At 35.7% G+C, this 21,199-nt stretch overlaps 1 protein-coding gene across 1 annotated transcript in view; it reads right to left on the reverse strand.

Annotated features, from left to right (window-relative positions):
* SLCO6A1 (solute carrier organic anion transporter family member 6A1) overlaps positions 1–21,199 on the reverse strand; it is a 110,097-nt gene that overhangs the window by 15,001 nt on the left and 73,897 nt on the right. Inside the window, exon 10 of the mRNA XM_088023659.1 lies at positions 13,036–13,223. Coding sequence (XP_087879785.1) covers positions 13,036–13,223 — 188 coding nt within the window. The remainder of the gene's footprint in view (positions 1–13,035; positions 13,224–21,199) is intronic.

Here is a 21,199-nt window from a genome sequence, read left to right on the forward strand (position 1 = left end):
AATAATAAAAATCATTTTTTGCAGATCAGGGTTATGTACATAGAAAATCTGAAGTTAAAATACCAATGAACCACTAGAAATTAATATAAGCATAGTCACAGAATAAAAGATCAAAGCACAAGAATGAATTGCATTCTTCGTAACAACAATAAACAACTATACTATACTATGCTATACTAAGTATGAAAAACATTAATTACCTAGGAATGAATCATGAAGGAGGTTCAAACCTCTATCCTGAAAATGAAAATTATGAACAACTTTTGGAAGAAATAAATGATTTAAATAAATGAAGGAACTATACCTCATCGATCAAAAAACTCAGTGTGGCAAGTATAGCAATTCTCTCAAGTAGATTTAAAGGTATTCTGTTTAAAATTTCATCATGTTAGGGGTGCCTGGGTGGCTCAGTTGGTTAAGCATCCAATTCCTGGTTTCACCTCAGGTTATGATCTCATGGGTCATGAGATTGATCCCCACATCGGGCTCCCTGCTCAGCGGGAGTCTGCTTGAAGATTCTCTCTCTCTGCCCCTCCCCCTGTGCCCATGCTCTCTCTCTCTCAAGTAAACAAATCTTTTTAAAAAATCTCATCATGTGGGGGGAGGAGCAAGATGGTGGAGGAGTAGGAGACCTAAATTTTGTCTGGTCCTAGGAATTCAGCTAGATAGCTATCAAACCATTCTGAACACCTATGAACTCAAAAAGAGCTCAAAGAAAACACTAGCAGCAACTCTCTGAACAGAAAAGCGACAACTTTCTGGATGGTAGGACGTGCAGAGAAGTGAATCTGAGGCAATATTCAGGAGGACAGACGGCGGGGGAGGGGGCCTCCGTCAGCCGCCACCAGCAAGTGTTAGAGCAGCAGAGCACAAAATCAGAACTTATAGAAGTCTGCTCTGCTGAGGGACATCGTGCCAGTGGCTAAGAGAGGGGTGGAACCCTTGCTGGGACAGTGTGGTCCCAGGATCCTCATGGTCAGAGGAAGACTGGGGGTGCCTGAGTGCGGCAGAGCTCCCAGGTATTGAAACAGGGAAGCCGGCTGCAGAGACGGAGCCGAGGCACGGGCTTTCACCTCAGGGTTGCCATAAACTGTGATCCGCGGCACAGTCGGGCCACTGCTCCTCCAGCAGGGACCCAACAAGCGGCAGATCTGGGAAGACTCCCCTTCCTCGCCCGGGAGGAGCTCTACAGGAGTGCACCACAGGGATCTGCTGGGTTTGGAGACTTTACACCGAGTCGTGTGCCAGAGATAGAAATGTTCAGTAACAGGCTGGTTGAGCACGGAGTGCGACTGGAGACTGGGGAGACGGGAGTGACTGACTGCTTTTCTCTGGGGGCTCACTGAGGAGTGGGGCCCCGAGTTCTCGGCTCCTCCAAGCAGAGATTGGGAGGCCACCATTTTCACTGTCGTCCTCCAAATTGTACAGAAAGTGTGCAGGGAACAAAAGCTCCAGAGAGCAAACCCGAGCAGATTACTTAGCCTGGCCCCCAGCAAGGGCGGGGCAATTCCGCCTCCGGGAAAGACATTTGCGAATCACTGCAACAGGCCCCTCCCCCAGAATATCAGCAAGAATAGCCAAGCAAGACCAAGTTTACCGATCCATGAGAACGGCAGAACTCCAGCGCTAGGGGAATACAGCACATAGAATTCATGGCTTTTTCCCACCTGATTCTTTAGTCTTTCAAAGTTAATTTTTTTAATTTTCTTATTCTATTTTTATTTTCGAATTTCTCTTTTTCCCTTTTTCAACCAACATCTTATCAATCCCTTTTTAAAAAAACATTTTTATTTTTCATTTTTAGAGTCATATTCTATCACTTCATAGTAGTTAACCTTATTTTTGGTGTGTGTGTGTGTGTGTGTATGTGTGTGTGTGTGTGTGTGTGTGTGTGTGTGTGTGTGTAAATTGTTCTGTCTTTAAAGTTTTGGGATACAGTTTCTTCTAACAGACCAAAATATACCCTAAGTCTCTAGTGTATGGCTTTGTCCTAGTCTCCTGCCTGATCACATTCTCTTGCTTTTATTTTTTTTTTAATTTCTCTTCTTTCTTTTTTCAAACAACTTCTTATCAATTCCTTTTATAAAATCTTTTATAATTTTCATCTTTACAGTCATATTCCATGCCTTCATTATATTTACCCTTATTTTTGTACATATATAAGTTTTTCTTTCTTTAAAATTTTGGGAAGAAGTTTCTTGTAACAGACCAAAATATGTGCAAAATCTAATGTGTGATACTGATCTATTCACCAGCCTGATCATATTTGATTGTATTCTTTTTTTTTCTTTTTTCTTTCTTTCCCTTTCTTTTCCCCCAGTTTCAGGCTTCTTCTGATTTGTTTGCTGTATATTTTTCTGGGGTTGTTGTTACGCTGTTAGCATTTTGTTCTCTCATTCATCTATTCTCCTCTGGACAAAATGACAAGACGGAAAAATTCTCCTCAAAAAAAAAAGAACAAGAGGCAGTACCGACTGCCAGGGACCTAATCAATACAGACATTAGTAAGATGTTGGAACTAGAGTTCAGAATGACGATTATAAAGATACTAGCTGGGCTTGAAAAAAGCATGGAAGATACTAGAAAAACCCTTTCTGGAGAAATAAAAGAACTAAAATCTAACCAAGTCGAAATCAAAAAGGCTATTAATGAGGTGCAATCAAATATGGAGGCTCTAACTGGTAGGATAAATGAAGAAGAAGAGAGAATTAGTGATATAGAAAACCAAATGATGGAGAATAAAGAAGCTGAGAAAAAGAGAGAGAAATAACTACTGGATCACGAGGGCAGAATTCGAGAGATGAGTGATACCATAAGACGAAACAATATTAGAATAATTGGATCCCAGAAGATGACAAAGAGAGAGGGGGCAGAAGGTATATTGGAGCAAATTATAACAGAGAACTTCCCTAATTTGGGGAAGGAAACAGCCATCAAAATCCAGAGGCACAGAGAACCCCCTCAAAATCAATAAAAAAAGGTCAACACACCAACATAAAATAGTAAAACTTACAAGTCTGAGAAACAAAGAGAAAATCCTGAAAGCAGCTTGGGACAAGAGGTCTGTAAACTACAATGGTAGAAACATTAGATTGACAACAGACCTATCCACAGAGACCTGGCAGGCCAGAAAGGACTGGCATGATATATTCAGAGCACTAAATGAGAAAAATATGCAGCCAAGAATACCATATGCAGCCAGGCCGTCATTGAAAATAGAAGGAGAAATAAAAAGCTTCCAGGACAAACAAAAACTAAAAGAATTTGCAAACACGAAACCAGCCCTACAAGAAATATTGAAAGGGGTCCTCTAAGCAAAGAGAGACCCTAAAAGCAGCATAGACCAGAAAGGAACAGAGACAATATACAGTAACAGTCACCTTACAGACAATACAATGGCACTAAATTCATATCTGTCAATAGTTACCCTGAATATAAATGGGATAAATGCCCCAATCAAATGAAACAAGATATCAGATTGGATAAAAAAACAAGACCCATTGATATGCTGTCTGCAAGAGACTCATTTTAGACACAAAGACACCTCCAGATGGAAAGTGAGGGGGTGGAAATCAAATGGACATCAAAAGAAAGCTGGGGTGGCAGTCTTTATATCAGACAAATTAGACTAACCAAAGACTATGATAAGAGATGAGGAAGGACACTATATCATACTTAAAGGGTCTATCCAACAAGAAGATCTAACAATTGTAAATATCTATGCCCCTAACATGGGAACAGCCAATTATATAAGCCAATTAATAACAAAATCAAAGAAATACATTGACAACAATACAATAATAGTAGAGGACTTTAAAACCCCTTCACTGAAATGGACAGATCATCTAAGCAAAAGATCAACAAGTAAATAAAGACTTTAAATGCCACACTGGATCAAATGGACTTCACAGATATATTCAGAACATTCCATCCCAAACCAACAGAATACACATTCTCCTCTAGTGCCTATGGAACATTCTCCAGAATTGATCACATCCTAGGTCACAAATCAGGTCTCACCCAGAACCAAAAGATTGGGATCATTCCCTGCATATTTTCGGACCACAATGCTTTGAAACTAGAACTCAATCACAAGAGGAAAGTTGGAAAGAACTCAATTACATGGAGACTACAGAGCATCCTACTAAAGAATGAATGAGTCAACCAGGAAATTAAAGAAGAATTAAAAAATTTCATGGAAACAAATAAAAATGAAAACATTCAAAATCTTTGGGATGCAGCAAAAGGCAGTCCTGAGAGGAAAGTATAGAGTAATACAAGCCTTTCTCAAGAAACAAGGAAGGTCTCATATACACAACCTCACCCTACACCAAAAGGAGCTGGAGAAAGAACAGCAAAGAAAGCCTAAACCCAGCAGGAGAAGAGAAATAATAAAGATCAGAGCAGAAATCAATGAAATAGAAACCAAAAGAACAGTAGAACAGATCAATGAAACTAGGAGCTGGTTCTTTGAAAGAGTTAACAAGATTGATAAACCCCTGGCCAGACTTATCAAAGAGAAAAGAGAAATAACTCAAAAAAATAAAATCATGAATGAAAGAGGAGAGATCACAACCAACATCAAAGAAATACAAACAATTATAAGAACATATTATGAGCAACTCTATGCCAGCAAATTAGATAATCTGGAAGAAATGTATGCATTCCTAGAGATGTATAAACTACCAAAACTGAACCAGGAAGAAATAGAAAATGTGAACAGACCCATAACCACTAAGGAAATTGAAGCAATAATCAAAAATCTCCCAACAAACAAGAGCTCAGGGCCAGATGGCTTCCCAGAGGAATTCTACCAAACATTTAAAGAAGAATTAATATCTATTCTTCTGAAACCATTCCAACAAATAGAAATGGAAGGAAAACTTCCAAACTCATTTAATGAGGCCAGCATTACCTTGATCCCAAAATCAGACAAAGACCCCATCAAAAAGGAGAATTATAGACCAATATCCCTGATGAACATGGGTGCAAAAATTCTCACCAAAGTACTAGCCAATAGGATCCAACAGGATCCAAGGATTATTCACCACTACCAAGTGGGATTTATTCCTGGGCTGCAAGGTTGGTTCAACATCTGCAAATCAATCAATGTGATACAATACATTAATAAAAGAAAGAACAAGAACCATATGAAACTCTCAATAGATGCGGAAAAAGCATTTGACAAAGTACAGCATCCTCTCTTGATTAAAACTCTTCAGCGTGTAGGGATAGAGGGTACGTACCTCAATATCATAAAAGCCATCTATGACAAACTCGCAGCGAATATCATTCTTGATAGGGAAAAACTGAGAGCTTTCCCCCTAAGGTCAGGAACACACGAACGATATCTACTATCACCAGTGCTATTCAACATAGTACTAGAAGTCCTAGCCACAGCAATCAGACAACAAAAAGAAATAAAAGACATCCAAATTGGCAAAGAAGAAGTCAAACTCTCACTCTTTGCAGATGATATGACACTGTATGTGGAAAACCCAAAAGACTCCACCCCAAAACGGCTAGAACTCATACAGGAATACAGTAAATTGGCAGGATATAAAATCAATGCACAGAAATCAGTGGCATTTCTATACACCAAAAACAAGACAGAAGAAAGAGAAATGAAGGAGTCGATACCATTTACAATTGCACCCAAAACCATAAGATACCTGGGAATAAATCTACCCAAAGAGGCAAAGAATCTATACTCAGAAAACTATAAAATACTCATGAAGGAAATTGAGGAAGACGCAAAGAAATGGAAAAACGTTCCATGTTCATGCATTGGAAAAACAACAAATATGGTCATGATGTCAATGCTACCTAGAGCAATCTACACATTTAATGCAATCCCTACTGAAATACCATCAACTTTTTTCAAAGAAATGGAACAAATAATCCTAAAATTTGTATGGAACCAGAAAAGACCCCAAATAGCCAGAGGAACATTGAAGAAAAAAGCAAAGCTGGCAGCATCACAATGCCAGACTTCAAGCTCTATTACAAAGCTGTCATCATCAAGACAGTATGGTACTGGCACAAAAACAGACACATAGATCAATGGAATAGAATAGAGAGCCCAGAAAGGGACCCTCAACTCTATGGTCAAGTAATCTTCGACAAAGCAGGAAAGAATGTCCGATGGAAGAAAGACAGTCTCTTCAACAAATGGTTTTGGGAAAATTGGACAGCCACATGCAGAAGAATGAAACTGGACCATTTCCTTACACCACACACAAAAAAAGACTCCAAATGGTTGAAAGACCGAAATGGAGACAGGAGTCCATCAAAATCCTGAAGGAGAACACAGGCAGCAACCTCTTCAACGTCAGCTGCAGCATCGTCTTCCTAGAAACATCACTAAAGGCAAGGGCAAGCAGGGGCAAAAATGAACTATTGGGACTTCATCAAGATAAAAAGCTTTTGCACAGCAAAGGAAACAGTCAACAAAACCAAAAGACAACCGACAGAATGGGAGAAAATATTTGCAAATGACATATCACATAAAGGGCTAGTATCCAAAATCTATAAGGAACTTCTCAAACTCAACACCCAAAGAACAAATAATCCAATCAAGAAATGGGCAAAAGTCATGAACAGACATTTTTCCAAAGAAGACATCCAAATGGCCAACAGACACATGAAAAAGTGCTCAACGTCACTCAGCATCAGGGAAATTCAAATCAAAACTTCAATGAGACACCACCTCACACCAGTCAGAATGGCTAAAATGAGTAAGTCAGGAAACGACAGATGTTGGCAACATTGTGGAAAAAGGGGAACTCTCCTACCCTGTTGGTAAGAATGCAAGCTGGTGCAGCCACTCTGGAAAACAGTAGGGAGGTTCCTCAAAAAGTTGAAAATAGAGCTACCCTAGGACCCAGCAATTGCACTACTGGTTATTTACCCCAAAGATACAAATGTAGTGATCCGAAGGGGTACGTGCACCCCAATGTTTATAGCAGCAATGTCCACAATAGCCAAACATGGAAAGAGCCAAGATGTCCATCAACAGATGAATGGATGAAGAAGAGGTGGTATGTATATATATATATATATATACATATATACACACAATGGAATATTATGCAGCCATCAAAAAAACCAAAATCTTGCCATTTACAACAACGTGGAGAGAACTAGAGGGTTTTATGCTAAGTGAAATAAGTCAATCAGAGAAATATATGTATCGTATGACCTCACTGATAAGAGGAATTCTTAATATCAGGAAACAAACTGAGGGTTGCTGGAGTGGTGGGGGGGGATGGGGTGGCTGGGTGACAGACAATGGGGAAGGTATGTGTTATGGTGAGTGCTGTGAATTGTGTAAGACTGATTAATTCCAGACCTGTACTTCTGAAACAAATAATACATTATATGTTAAAAAAAAAAAAAGAAGTTAGTAGGAAGGGAAAAATGAAGGGGGGTAATCGAATGGGGAGATGAACCATGAGAGACTATGGACTCTGAGAAACAAGCTGAGGGTTCTAGAGGGGAGGGAGTGGGGGGATGATTTAGCCTAGCGATGGGTATTAAAGAGGGCACGTATGAATGGAGCAGTGGGTGTTATACGCAAATAATGAATCATGGAACACTACATCAAAAACTAATGACGAAATGTATGGTGATTAACATAACATAAAAAAAAGCCCCCCCCCAAAAAATCTCATCACCTTATTATAGACATTGACTCGCTGGATTTCAATCACCTCAAAATACAAGAATGTCCAAGAAAGTCTCAAGATGGACTTCGAAGATGGACTTTGTCTTCGACAAAGACTGATATAAATATTCACAATAACTGTACAACAATTAAGACAGTGTAATACTGGTGCAAGGATGCATAAATAAACCAATGGAACAGAACAGATATAGAAATAGGTCCACATATATAGAGTCTCTGGTACACTGCTACAGGGTAAGTATAGCCTTTAAGTAAATGGCAGTTGAGTCTCTTAGTATTCATATAAAAAAGGAATGAAACTGGATTCCTACAATATATCAAAAACATTTCCAGCTGAATTATTGATTTTATAATTTTTATTAAAATAAGGTAGTAAATGTCCTCATGATTCTGCTTATGGAAATATTTCTTAAATAGTACATTAAAATCAAAAAATTATTTTCCTCAAAAGATGACATTATCACAGCTGAGAAGGCAGCCATTGAGTTGGAAAATATATTTGTTATGAATATATACGACAAGTAATTCCTGACTTGGGGTATATAAACAGTATACAAAGGAATCCTACAAATCAGTAATAAATAGACAAACCAATATAAAAATAGACAAAAGAACCAAACAGATACTTGACAAAATTGCGTGTTCATATGGCTAATAAGTATAGAAAAATGTATTCAATCATATCGGTCCTCTGAATAAGGAAATTAAAATCACAGTGAAATATTAACACACACCCAACAAAATTGCTCAAGTTAAAAAAACAATAACAGACTGCTAGAAGAATGAATTTGTGCAAAAACTTTTAAAATTAAAAAGCTTAATGTATGTAAACCCTAGGACCCAGCAATTCTGTTGTTTATATATGTATTCAATAGAAATGTATTCAAATCTTTCCCAAAAGACAAGTACAAAAATGCTTATGGAAACAGCAATCCTAACAGCCCTTAACTGAAAACATTAACTATAGAACAAATGGACAAATTTTAGTATATTCGTACAATGGACTACTATAAACTATGCTATACAATATGGTAACCATTAACCATTTGTGCCTACTTAAATTTAAATCTATTAAAACTAAATAAAAATTAAAGTCCACTGCCTCATTCACACTTAACTGCGTTTCAAATATCAACGTGCGCATGCGGATAGAGACTACTATTTTGGAAAGCAGATATATAAAACATCTCATTATTTTAGAAAATGTGATCAGACAGCATTACTATAGGGCAATGAAAATGAATTTCTTTTATATGCAACAATATTGACTCTTAGAAGCACACTGTTGAGTAACACAATACAAACACAAATGACTATGTAACATAATCTCCTATACACATAAAGTACAAACAGAACAAATTAACCTATCCAGCATAGAAGTGAGGATAGTGGTAACTTTAAGGAATGAAGGACTTGGTGACAAGAAAGGAGTTATTGGAAGGATTTTTGGAATACTTATAATTATTGATTTCTTCAACTGGATTGTGGTTACATTAGTGTCTTCACTTTGTAAAAATGCATCAGACTGTATACTAGTGATATGTGCACTCTTCTGTATATATATTATGCTTCAGTAAACTGTCTATAAAGATGATTTCCCTTGACTCCCCATTTATTACCTATTAGGCATCCAATAAGCTTGTCCTTCTTTTGATCTGTTTTCTTCCCTCATTTTTGTTTTATAATTTCTACTTTTCAAATCATATTACATTGCATTCTATTTTGTCACCCTTATGCTCAGCTTAGTATTTGTCTTAGTTCTAGCATAAATTAAGTATATTTAGAAAATATAGTAGTTAAATATAAGTAGTTAAATCTGTTTAGTTTAACATAGCTAATGCTCACCAATGGACATTTTATCAAAGTTTTCCCAATTATATCTTGGCTATTTATAACTCATCTTGCTGTCAATTCTTAAGAAGTATCTCATAACAACATTTCCTGTGCTCTGCCACATCAAAACTGTTTATAATTGTAGGGCAGTTTGTTGATGATACAATAATTAACGCATATTTTCTTTCCTCAGCAATCTTTTAAGAGTGTCTCTCTAGTTTTCTAGAGGTGAGTGTTGCTGTTGAGAAATCCAGTGCCAAACTTTTTTGCTTTCCTCTTTTTCTAGATGGCAAAAGGACTATTTCCTCATCCTTAAATATAACAATTTTACTATTATATATCTCAGTGTTGACTGTTTGGGGTCAGTTTCCCTAGATACATGATGTGCCATTTTAGTATGTAAATGCAAATCTTTTATATTTCCGTATATATTCATTATTCACTATTATTGCATACTATTTCAGTGTTTATTAAATATCATTATTTCAGGAAAGTTTAACTAGAGATTTAGATATTTATTGTTGGACTGTTTTGGTTTTCTTCTCTGGGAACTTCAATTGTGTGTATGTTGGATCTTCTTTTCCTATCTTCTATTTTTGTCCCTCTTCTCTAATACTTTTTTCTTATTTTTATTCTATCTTCTCCATTTCTTCCTCCTTCTCTTTCAACCACAGTTGGTTTCTATGTTACCTTTTCTTCCCTGTGTGCTTTATAATTTAGTTTTCAATTGTTTCCTTTTAATTTCTTTCCTGAGTTCTGTTAGTTTGCATTCCATAGCCTCCTTCATCTAGCTATTTTCTCATTTTGTGGCCATAATTGTTTAATTCTTTTTAGCTTAAACTTACATATAGCTGCATTTATATTTTTATCTGATTCACAGTAACAATATTCTATTGAGTTTTCATTGTGTGTAGTAATGTTGAATAACTTTCATTTCTTTTACTATAGTTATTTTGTATGTAGGCAGAAACTTTTCCTTTTCCGCTTTTTCATGAGAAAATTCAATAAGATGAATTTTCTTAAATGAGAGGGAGGTTATGAAAATGGAACTTAAGGCAGGGCTTCCAAGCTTCAAAACTGAATTTATCTCCTCTGCTGATATAGGGAAGGACTTAACTATGATTCCTATGTGTGGTTCTACCTCCTCTGCCTCTCCAATTCTGGTCTGCCTCAAAAGAACTTCCACTGCAAGCCATGGGCTTCTGAGATCTCTTCACATTTCTTTTTTCTAATGTTATGTATTCAATTATAGAAGGTATATTTTGCTGGCACTTTTTGAGATCTGCTATGTCTGGACCTCCTGGGCATTTTCCAAGCCTTTTCTTTCATTCTTTCCAGAGAGATTCTACCTTGACCTATCTACCTAGGTTGTGCTCCCAAAACTTCCATTATAAGGTGGGGCCTTCTCCTTCTAAGCAGAAATAATATGCTGGAGATATAGGAGATCTGTCAATCCTGAGAGCCTCTCCACATTTCATGTCAGTCTTTGTAACATCTTTGTGCATCTACATGCTGGCTTCCAGTTCTGCTTCAATTTTGGCAATACTTACATGCAATTTCTACTTTGTGACTTTTTATCTATTTCATAATTAGATTAAAACGATAGTATATGTGTGTGCATGCATATGCACACATGCATGTGTGTTTTATTTTCCTTATTTATGTTATTTATTTTCCTTATTGTTTTTGTATAGTTAAAAGGAGAAGTGAAAAGACTCAGAACTAAACTTCTGGAATATTACTATCATCTATCTCATCTCACTCCTGGAAATATTTGCTTGGATGTTTCACATGAACTTCACATAAGGCATGTTTAACATTGTACTGATTATCTTTGATCTAAGCATTCTCTTCTTGAATTTTCTATCTCAGTTAATGGATTGTCATTCACTTAGCTCCCTGGACTGGAAATCTGCACATAATCCTAATTCTTTTTATATTTTTTATGAGTCACATCAAAGTAATAATCTTGCCCTTATATCCAAACTAAATGTTTTTCAAATATATTCCATCACCTCTATCTCTAAATACCACTATTAAATTCAAAAATGGTATCCTAAGTACCTTCCTTTTTCTCTAGTTTTCCCCTCAGCTTCATCTTTTACACTATCTCCTAAGTATTCTCTCTAAAATTCATAGTTGGTCACTTTTAATTCTGAGGTTTATTGTTTTCAATGGCCTCCAGGTGCATACAGGATAACATCATTTATGTTAATATGGCAAAGAAAGCCTTCCACGATCAGATCCTTATGGAATACAAATCTCCCTGTCCCATTTACCATCATGCTACCCCAGTCATAACAAACTCCTTGCCAAGATATTTCATACATTTTTGCCTCTACTCTCACTGCTCCGTTTTCCTGTTAAGAACTTTACGCTGATCTGTTTGCATTATGACAAAGCACTTATCTTCATAATTCAGTTCAAGTACCCTACCTTCTATAAGCATTTCCAAATAATCCTAGATAAAAATTACCATTTCTTCCACCTTTTCCTGGGTCAAACTCTCCAAACTTTAATCAAAGCACCTCTAAGTATCCACTGTACTATGTGTTCTTCTCCCGCTATTATACTCTAAGCAACTTGAAGGCAGGGCATGTATCTTACTGGTCCTTGCAATTTTAGTCCAGACACAGATGAATGGATTAAAAAGCTGCCTCACTGTAGTGATATGTCCAATTTTTGTCTACCATCCAAATTGCAGGTTAATGGAAAGCAGAAACCACATATTCCCAAGTTCTCAGAATTGTTTTTGCATACATTTATTCAGGTTTTCTAGTCTGCTTTCCTAGGCAACAACAAATTGCTCCTCATGACTTAAATTATATTAACCTCTTGAAAAAAACTTGAAAATAATAACTATTTTCCTAATATCATAAAAAGAAATATTAAATGTATTCACATATTCAGAAAGAACAAATAAATAGCAAATGTTGCATTAATTTAGAAAATCTTGTGTACTCATTTTCTAAAATTTTTTAAGTTATCGTGTTCTTTGCTAATGACACGGATTTTTTTCATAGTCAAATTGGTTAATATAGAAGCAAATATTCAATAAATACCTGTAACTAATGAATCAACATAATCACATTTGTGTTATAATTAAGAATTTTCTATTTATGAATTTTCCAGGTGTATTAAATTAAGTTAAAAATTTAGTTTTAAAGTTAAGCTAAATGTGTTATCGATAAGTTTTATGTAAATAAATCAGATAAAATAAAAAATTAAACATATACATGAATTTTGACAATGTAACAATTTTCCTATATACGAAATTACCATAAGTTAAATTTAATTAAAACTAAGTGTGATAGTTAGAAACTTTAAGCAAATAAAATTAGTTAAAACAGAGAAATAAGCCAATATATGAGTTTTGACAATATGGCAATTTCCTGTCTTGCAATTGCTATCTCAAAACAAAAGAACAAATCATTTATAGCAATATTCTAAAATCTTCCTAAAATTGGCTTTCTCATGTCTTAAATGAACAATGATTTTGAATAATATATACATACCGAAGGATGGTCAGGGTGCATGGTATACCAGAAAAAACAGAAAATAAAATTGTAGAGAAGATAAAAGCAATGAACAAAGGCAATTTATAGCACTTTGTATCACATGCCCCAGGTCTAGCATCAATAAAATCACCTTGATCATCTGAGGTTGCTAATCCTGCTTGGATACAAGAACAATTGTAGTATGCCTAGGAAAATGAAAATAAGAAACAATCTTTTAGAAATACAAAACAAAACTCCTGTTATTGTAAAATAAAATAAAATCAACAACTGCAGGGACATTAGCTAGTTTTATTAGTCAATATTCTTACATTAACTCTGCCATTCATTATTTAGAAATGAAATATTAATGATAAGCCATAGGTATTTTATGTAACAAAATGTGTGTGTGTGTGTGTCTGTGTGTGTGTGTGTGTGTGTGTGTGTGTAACTAGAGTTACTTCAGATAAATTCTATTAATTTAAAAAATTTCACCAAAGATATTTACTTTCAATTGCACAAATAATTGTTGGAGAGCTGTAAATATTGAGGACAATTAAAATAATGAATAAAGTGGATTTTTAGCTGGGACTTGAAAAATGGACAGTTACCCAACTGTAGAAGGTTTTGGAGCCATGAGAAAAAGATAAGACTTTTGTATGTAATGATGAGGGCTGTTACCTCTTAGGCAAAGTAGGCACAATGCCTAAGGCCCACAATACTTTAAGAGCTCCTTTAAATGTTTTAGTTTCAGTGCCTCCTAAAATTAATGGAAAACTGAATATAATAATAATGAATAAATAATAATGAATCCAGCTGGGATCATACTTGTCTTCATACCAGTGAAGTTTTACACTATTTTTTTTTTTAAGTGAGGGAAGGGGCTTACAAAGGCAAGAGTCTAGAGTCAATTAAAGTCACAATGTAGCCCTGAATGAAAATTTGCGGTTGTTGTTGTAGGGTTGATAAATCAAAGAAGATGAATAGGTGATATTTTCTAAGAAGAACTAAACAAAGTTTGGTGATACAGAGACTAGTTATAAACTTATTAATCTACTGAAAATATTCTAACTTTAAAAAAAATAATAATAAATTCACCAGAAATATAGAACTAGGTTCCTAGTTAAAGAATAAGAGGAAACAAAGATGACTTGAATTTGAGTGATTCATAAAATCATGACCCAAATTCATGTCGGCTTCTTTGGGGTAGTTGTTATGTGATTACTAGATCTGTTAAATAACAAATGGAAATATCCAAATATTCAAATTGCAATTAATTCATTCCACCATATTCTTTTTAGTGCCTTTGTGTCAAACACCATTCTAGGTGCTGGGAAAACACAGTAAACAATACAATAGAACTCCCTGCCATCATGTAGATAACTTGGATGAGACAGGGAATTAAAAAAAAAAAAAAACACTTTATAATGAAACACATGGTGACATATACTTTGGAGAAAAAAAATAAAGCAAGGAAAAGAATATAGGGACTATAGAAGTGAATTTAGCATGACTAGGGAATGCCTCGGTGATACAGTGATATTTGAGCAGAGATTTGAAGAAGGTAAGGAAGTGAATCATGTGCTTATCTGAAAAAAGTATATTCCAGTCAGGAAAAAAAAAAAAACTCAGAAATTGAAAAGCCTTGGGTTGTGCAAGTAGGGGGAGGGGCAGAGAGGGAGGGAGAGAATCTCAGACTCCCCACTGAGTGAGGAGCCTGACATAGGTCTGGTCTCACAACCCTGAGATCAGGACCTGAGCTGATTTTCTAGTAGGCCTTTTTATTATCTTAACCCAGTCAGAAGCCAAGGAAGCTCTCATCCTATAGTTCAGTCTCCTTGAACAACGAGGAATGTAGACAACAATGAAAAGTGGACCTGGAGATTAGACAAAAGATAAATGCATAATAAATGGTTGCAGCCAATAGAACCTGGGCTGACAAAGGGGAAAATGAAAATATGAAGAAGGTTTAGTGAGTAAATGGTAGAATCAAGATATTAGGCCCTGGAAGGGTTGAAGGACTGTGGAGTAATATTGAAAGCAATATAACCAAAATGCCAAAAGTTACATTAAAATGAAATAGTAAAATATATTCAATTCAAATAAGAAAAAAAGAAGTTAGATCTAAATCCACTATATCAATAATTACAAAAAATTTCAGTAGTCAAAAACTCCAATTAAAAGAGATTAGCAGATGGGCACCTGGGTGGCTCAGTTGGTAAAGCGTCCAACTCTTGATTTCAGCTCAGGTCATCACCTCAGGGTTGTGAGATCAGACCCAAGGTAGGCTCCTTATTCAGCGGGGAGTCTGAGATTCTCTCCCTCCCTCTCTGCCCCTCTCCCCACTTGCACACACACTCTCTCTCTCAAATAAATAAGTAAATCTTTAAAAAGAAGAGATTAGCAACACTGAAGAAAAAGCCAAAACCATATTACATGCTGACTACAAGAAACATTTTAAATGTAGACACAAATAGTTGGAACATAAAATGATAGAAATAAGATACACATGGAAACAGTCAGCAAGAGAAAGCTAAAGTGACTATTTAATGGGCACCTGGGTGGCTGAGCCAGTTAGGTATCTACCTTCGGCTCAGGTCATGATCCCAGGGTCCTGAGATTGAGTCCCGCATTGAGGACTCTGTGGGGTGCTCCATGGGGAGCCTACTTCTCCTGCTGCCCCTGTCTCTCTGTCTCTCATGAATAAATAAATAAAAATTTTTAAAAAATTAAAATAATTTAAAAATAAAATGTAGATATTAAGACAACGACAATTACCAGTGATGGAAAAAGACACTTTATAAAGGTGAAAAGAACTCAGTAATAAGATGTTAACAATTATCAATGTATATACACATAACAGTCTAAAAATACATGAAGCTGAAACAAAGGGAGAAATAGACAATTGTAAAATTGTATTGGGAGATAAAATAATAGGCTTATAATTAAGAGAAGAACAAATACAAGTAAGACTCGTGGATGATCCACATGATTCACCTAATAGCAAGAACTTTAAAATAGCGATGATTAATAATTTCCAGGAAATAGAGGGGAAAATGGATAAAATATTTTAAATTATGTGGAATTTCACCAGGGGTTTGGATCCTACAAAAATATAAATGTTAGAACTGAAAAACATGGCGACTAAACACAGCCAAAAGGCCTATTTGTAGTGGGTGCGGGGCAGATTTCTAAGATGCCACCCAAGATTCCCACCCCCTATTGCATAAGCCTGCATGATTCTGAGGACTATGAATTGATGAAATTTTCTCCCCTTACTAAATTATGTTATGTAAAAGAGAGAGGATAAACCTCATCTAACTAGGTGAGCCTTAAAAAGTACTGGGATTTTTCTGAAATTAGAGATTCAAAGCATGTGACATAAGAGTGATTATCTGCTGCTAGCCTTGAAGACAAAGAGAATCACGCAGTAAAGAATGCGGGTAGCCTCTAAGAGCTAAAATTGGTCCTCAGTTGACAGCTAGCAAGGAAACAAAGACCTCATTTTTTTTACACCCCCAAGCAACTGAATGGCCAATAACCTAAATGAACTTGGAAGCAGATTCTTCCCCAGAGCCTACAGAAAGGAGTGCAGCCCAGCCAACACCCTAATTTCAGCCTGTGACACTCAACGGAGGACCCAATTGTGGCATCTGGACATATGACTTTACAACTGTGAAATAAATAGAATTATTTAAAGACACTAAGCCTGTGTAACTTGTCAGGTAGCAATAGTAAATTTACCCCACTCTCCCCAAAAAAGAAGAAGAGAGAGTAAGGGAGAAACAACAGCTGAGAATTTTCAAACAAATTCACATAAATCTACAGACTAAAGATGTTCTGTGAAAACCAAGCAAAATAAATGTAATGAAAATCCAATCTATGCCTATCAAAGTAAAACTGCTGAAAACCAAAAACAAAGAGAAAATCTTAATAGCCACCAAGCAGTAAGAGATATAAGACAACAAAATGGTGTCTTTTAAATGCCAGAGTGGCAGGGTTGGGGGTGGGCAGATCACTGCCAATATAGAATTCCAGACCCAGTGAAACAGTTTTGTTTTGTTTTGTTTTGTTTTGTTTTCAAAAATGAAGGTGAAATATGGTTCTTCAGGAAGAAAGTAATCTCATATGAAAACATGGAAACACAAGGAAATGGGTAAATGTAAGTGTATATTGACTTTACAAAACAACAACAGTACATGTCATTTAAAATACATGAAGAAATACAGTATATGATAAAAATAACACTAAGGTGGGAAGTGAGTAAATGAAGTCAAAATATTCTAAGGATGTGTAAATGGAAGGAGACTTTGAAGCCTGGTTTCTTGTAATTCTTAATGTTTTGGGTGAGATTACATCCCCCTCCATAGATAATTAGAATGAGGCTTCTGTTGTAATAGAGCAACCTTTGGAAAAAGCACCATGATCCTGATATTTAAAATGAAAGCTATATCAGCTGGAAAAGAACTAGTCTCAGTGACGAGATCGTGAAGTAAAGCCCAAGATTTCTCTAATATCTATATTAAGGAAATTTGAAGATCTTTGGTTTAGCACAGATAGTAAAAATGCATGTGGGTGTCAATGAGACAAAACTGCCCAGGAATGTTAGCAGTATGAAGAAGAGATACCTATTTTGAGTTTTAGTAAGGCTCTAATTTTCTATAGAAATTTAGAAATTTTCAGAGATAAAGTATTTTCTACCACTCAACTTTTGTATGAGTTAATTGAAGAACATCCGATTATAATTCACTTTTACTCTGATGTTTTAAATATAAACATTTAATCAGAATTATTTCAGAGCTAAAAACTATGTTTTAACTAGGCTCCACGCCCAGTGTGGAGCCCAACATGGGGCTTGAACTCACACCCTTGAGTTGGAGACCTGAGCTTGAGATTAAGACCCAGACAGTTAACCGACTGAGCCACCCAGGTGCCTAATCAGAATTATGTCAAAGTTGACATGTTTTGATTGAAAAAATATTTTCAATGGAGGGAATTCCATTAACATCATTTAGATGCATAATTACTTTTTATATATCCTGTTCCTTTTATTTAATCATTTAATAAAATTATTTATATTGGTATCAATTCTTCCCCACTTGAAATTAAAGCGTATTTTATCTATTAATCAGTTCCATCCATATCAAGTTGTATTAATCATTAATCATCTATTAATCATTCTATCCATATCAAATTGTATTAATCAAATTGTATTAATTAGCTTCTGCTAGTTTCCACTTTCCTTCAGAGCCATTAATTCTATCAAGGCTAATTCTGGGTAATTTCTAACAGGTCTAATATTTAATATTTGTCAAAAATATTTTATTCTTCTTTCAATTTTTATTCAGTATCAAATGTTACCACACAGTTTGAGTAACTATTCTGTGGATTCTTTCTGTCACTGTTACTCATTGAGTTAATTACTCCTTAGACAAATGCAAGAAAATTATAAGGACTTTTATGAAAAAGAAAAAAAAAATCCCTAAAATAGGATTCTCTAAAAGGGAATCTCCCAAGAAAGGAAAGAAGGAGCTATATGGTGGATGGCTGTTTTAGCTCAGGAGTATCACATGGGATCAAAACACCAAGGTCAAACAATTATGCTTTATACTGTGGTGAAAACATGAGCATTTAAAAAGGTCATTTATGGGGCGCCTGTGTGGCTCAGGACTGCCTTCAGCTCAGGTCATGATCATGGAGTCCTAGGATCGAGTCCCGCATCGGACTCCCCGCTCAGCGGGGAGTCTGCTTCTCCCTCTGACCCTCTTCCCTCTCATGCTCTCTATCTCTCATTCTCTCTCTCTCAAATAAATAAATAAAACCTTTAAAAAAAAAGATTTTAAGTATCATTTAAAATATATCCTGTAACATTTAATAAGAAATATTTTTAAAGGGTATGCAATCTTTTTTATATTGATATTCATTAAAAACAACTGAAGATATATTATTAAATGATACACTAGTGAAAACCTGACTATGAGGAACTGGAGTTGGTCAGGTATGCTACTAGTATCTTATAAAAAAAAGTGATCATACAGATACAGATACAGATAATAATAATACATCATATTATTATGTAGGTGCATAAATAACAAAGGACTTTATTGCTTGCTATGGGGGTGGCATAATGCCCATTGGTCAGGATAAATAAAGCTCTCTGTTGCTCTCTCCCCCTCACAAAGACTAGCCAGAAAAGATGAGAGAGAAATATAGAGTTTTTAAAGACTGTGTCCCTACTTTGGTGCCACTCAAAAGGAAGAAGCTGAAGTTATAGTGCATTGTTTAGCTAAAAGCAGATTTATGCAACTTTGGACATAAGAAAACAAACCTGGCGTCAAATAAGTAACAAGAGTAGTCAACACTACATGCCAAAATAAGAACATTTATCTCGAGGTTGGTAGGAGGCCTAGGGAAATAAGGAATTCTGATGGTTATGGCCCAAATATGAGGAAATAGGGATATTTTAAAATGAGTCCTGATAGATGTAAATGACAAAAGACAAACAGGAGTAACATATGTTCGATTGTAAGTCATTTGTATTGCTGCCATACAAGTGTTCTCTTGCCTTTCTGGGGAGTCTGATATGCTCATAAAGGCCTTGTATGTATGGCAATCTCTGGCACACAATAAAGGGACTAATTTTCACATCTGAGTTAATGTGGACAGAAATAGAAACAGCAAGAAAGTGCAGTATAGATACTTCTAATTCCTCAGCAGAAGAAAAAACTGAGTCAAAGGTGAACAGAAGGATAGTATTGGCCAACCCAATTCTGTGAGAAAGCCTGTGGTTCAAGATTTTGGTGTGGATGGGTGCTGCAGATAGGGGAGAACCAAAATAAATGACATAAGTAGAAGATAAAATATTCTCTTAAATTGCTTCTTTCAACCTTGCTACTGCAAGAGGGAGATAGTAACCTATGGCTTTTAAACTATAAATTTGGGATGATGGAATACCTGGATGCATTTTTTTATTCAAGTACAATTAACATAGTGTTATTTTAGTTTCAGGTGTACAATATAATGATTCAACAATTCTATAGGTTATTCGGCACTCATCCCAATAAGTGTACTCTTCATCCCCTTCACCGATTTCACCCGTCCCCCCACCAACTCCATTCTGGTAACCATTACATTGTTCTCTATAGTTAAGAGTCTATTGTTTTTTGTCCTTTTTTTCTTGACTGTTTTGTTTCTTAAATTCCACATATGAAAAAAATCATATGGTATTTGTCTTTCTCTGGCTGACATCTCATTTAGCATTATACCTCTACATCCATCCATATTGTTGCAAATAGCAAGATTTCATTTTTTATAGCTGAGTAATATTCCATTGTATGTGGGTATACATATATATTTATACATACACTCACTTTGTGTGTATACACACACACACACATCTTTTTTATCCATTGATCTTTGGATGGACACTTGGGTTGCTTCCATATCTTGGCTATTGTAAATAATGGCACAATAAACATAGGGGTGAATACACTTTTTCCAATTAGTGTTTTCATTTCCTTTGGGTAAATATACAGTGGTAGAATTACTGGATCATATGGTAATTCTATATTTAATTTTTTGAGGAAGCTCCGTACTCTTTTCCACAATGGCTGCATCAATTTACATTCCCACCAAAAGTGTATGAGGGTTCCTTTCACTCCACATACTTGCCAACACTTGCTATTTCTTGTGTTTCTTGTTTTGGCCATTCTGACAAGTGTAAGGTGATATATCATTGTGGTTTTGATTTGCATTTCCCTGATGATGAGTGATGCTGAGTATCTCACATGTCTATTAGCCATCTGTATGTCTTCTTTGGAAAAATGTCTATTCATGTCCTCTGCTCATGAATAAGACTGGTTTTTTTGGTGTTGAGTTGTGTTATTAATGCCTTATCAATTATATCATTTGCAAATATCTTTTCCCATTCAGTATGTTGCCTTTTTGTTTTGTTGATGGTTTCCTTCACTGAGCAAAAGACTTTAATTTTGATGTGGTCCCAATAGTTTAATTTTCCTTTGCTTCCCTTGCCAGAGGAAACATATCTATAAAAATGGCTGATTTCTACACATGATGTCAAAGAAATTACTGTCTATGTTTTCTTCTAGGAATTTTATAGTTTCAGGTCTCACATGTAATCCATTTTAGTTTCCTTTTGTATATGGTGTTAGAAAGTGGTCCAGTT

This window comes from Eumetopias jubatus, unplaced genomic scaffold, assembly GCF_037043125.1.
Source record: "Eumetopias jubatus isolate StellerSeaLion01/CBP00866 unplaced genomic scaffold, mEumJub1_p1.0 scaffold_5, whole genome shotgun sequence".
NCBI classification, from domain to species: domain Eukaryota; kingdom Metazoa; phylum Chordata; class Mammalia; order Carnivora; family Otariidae; genus Eumetopias; species Eumetopias jubatus.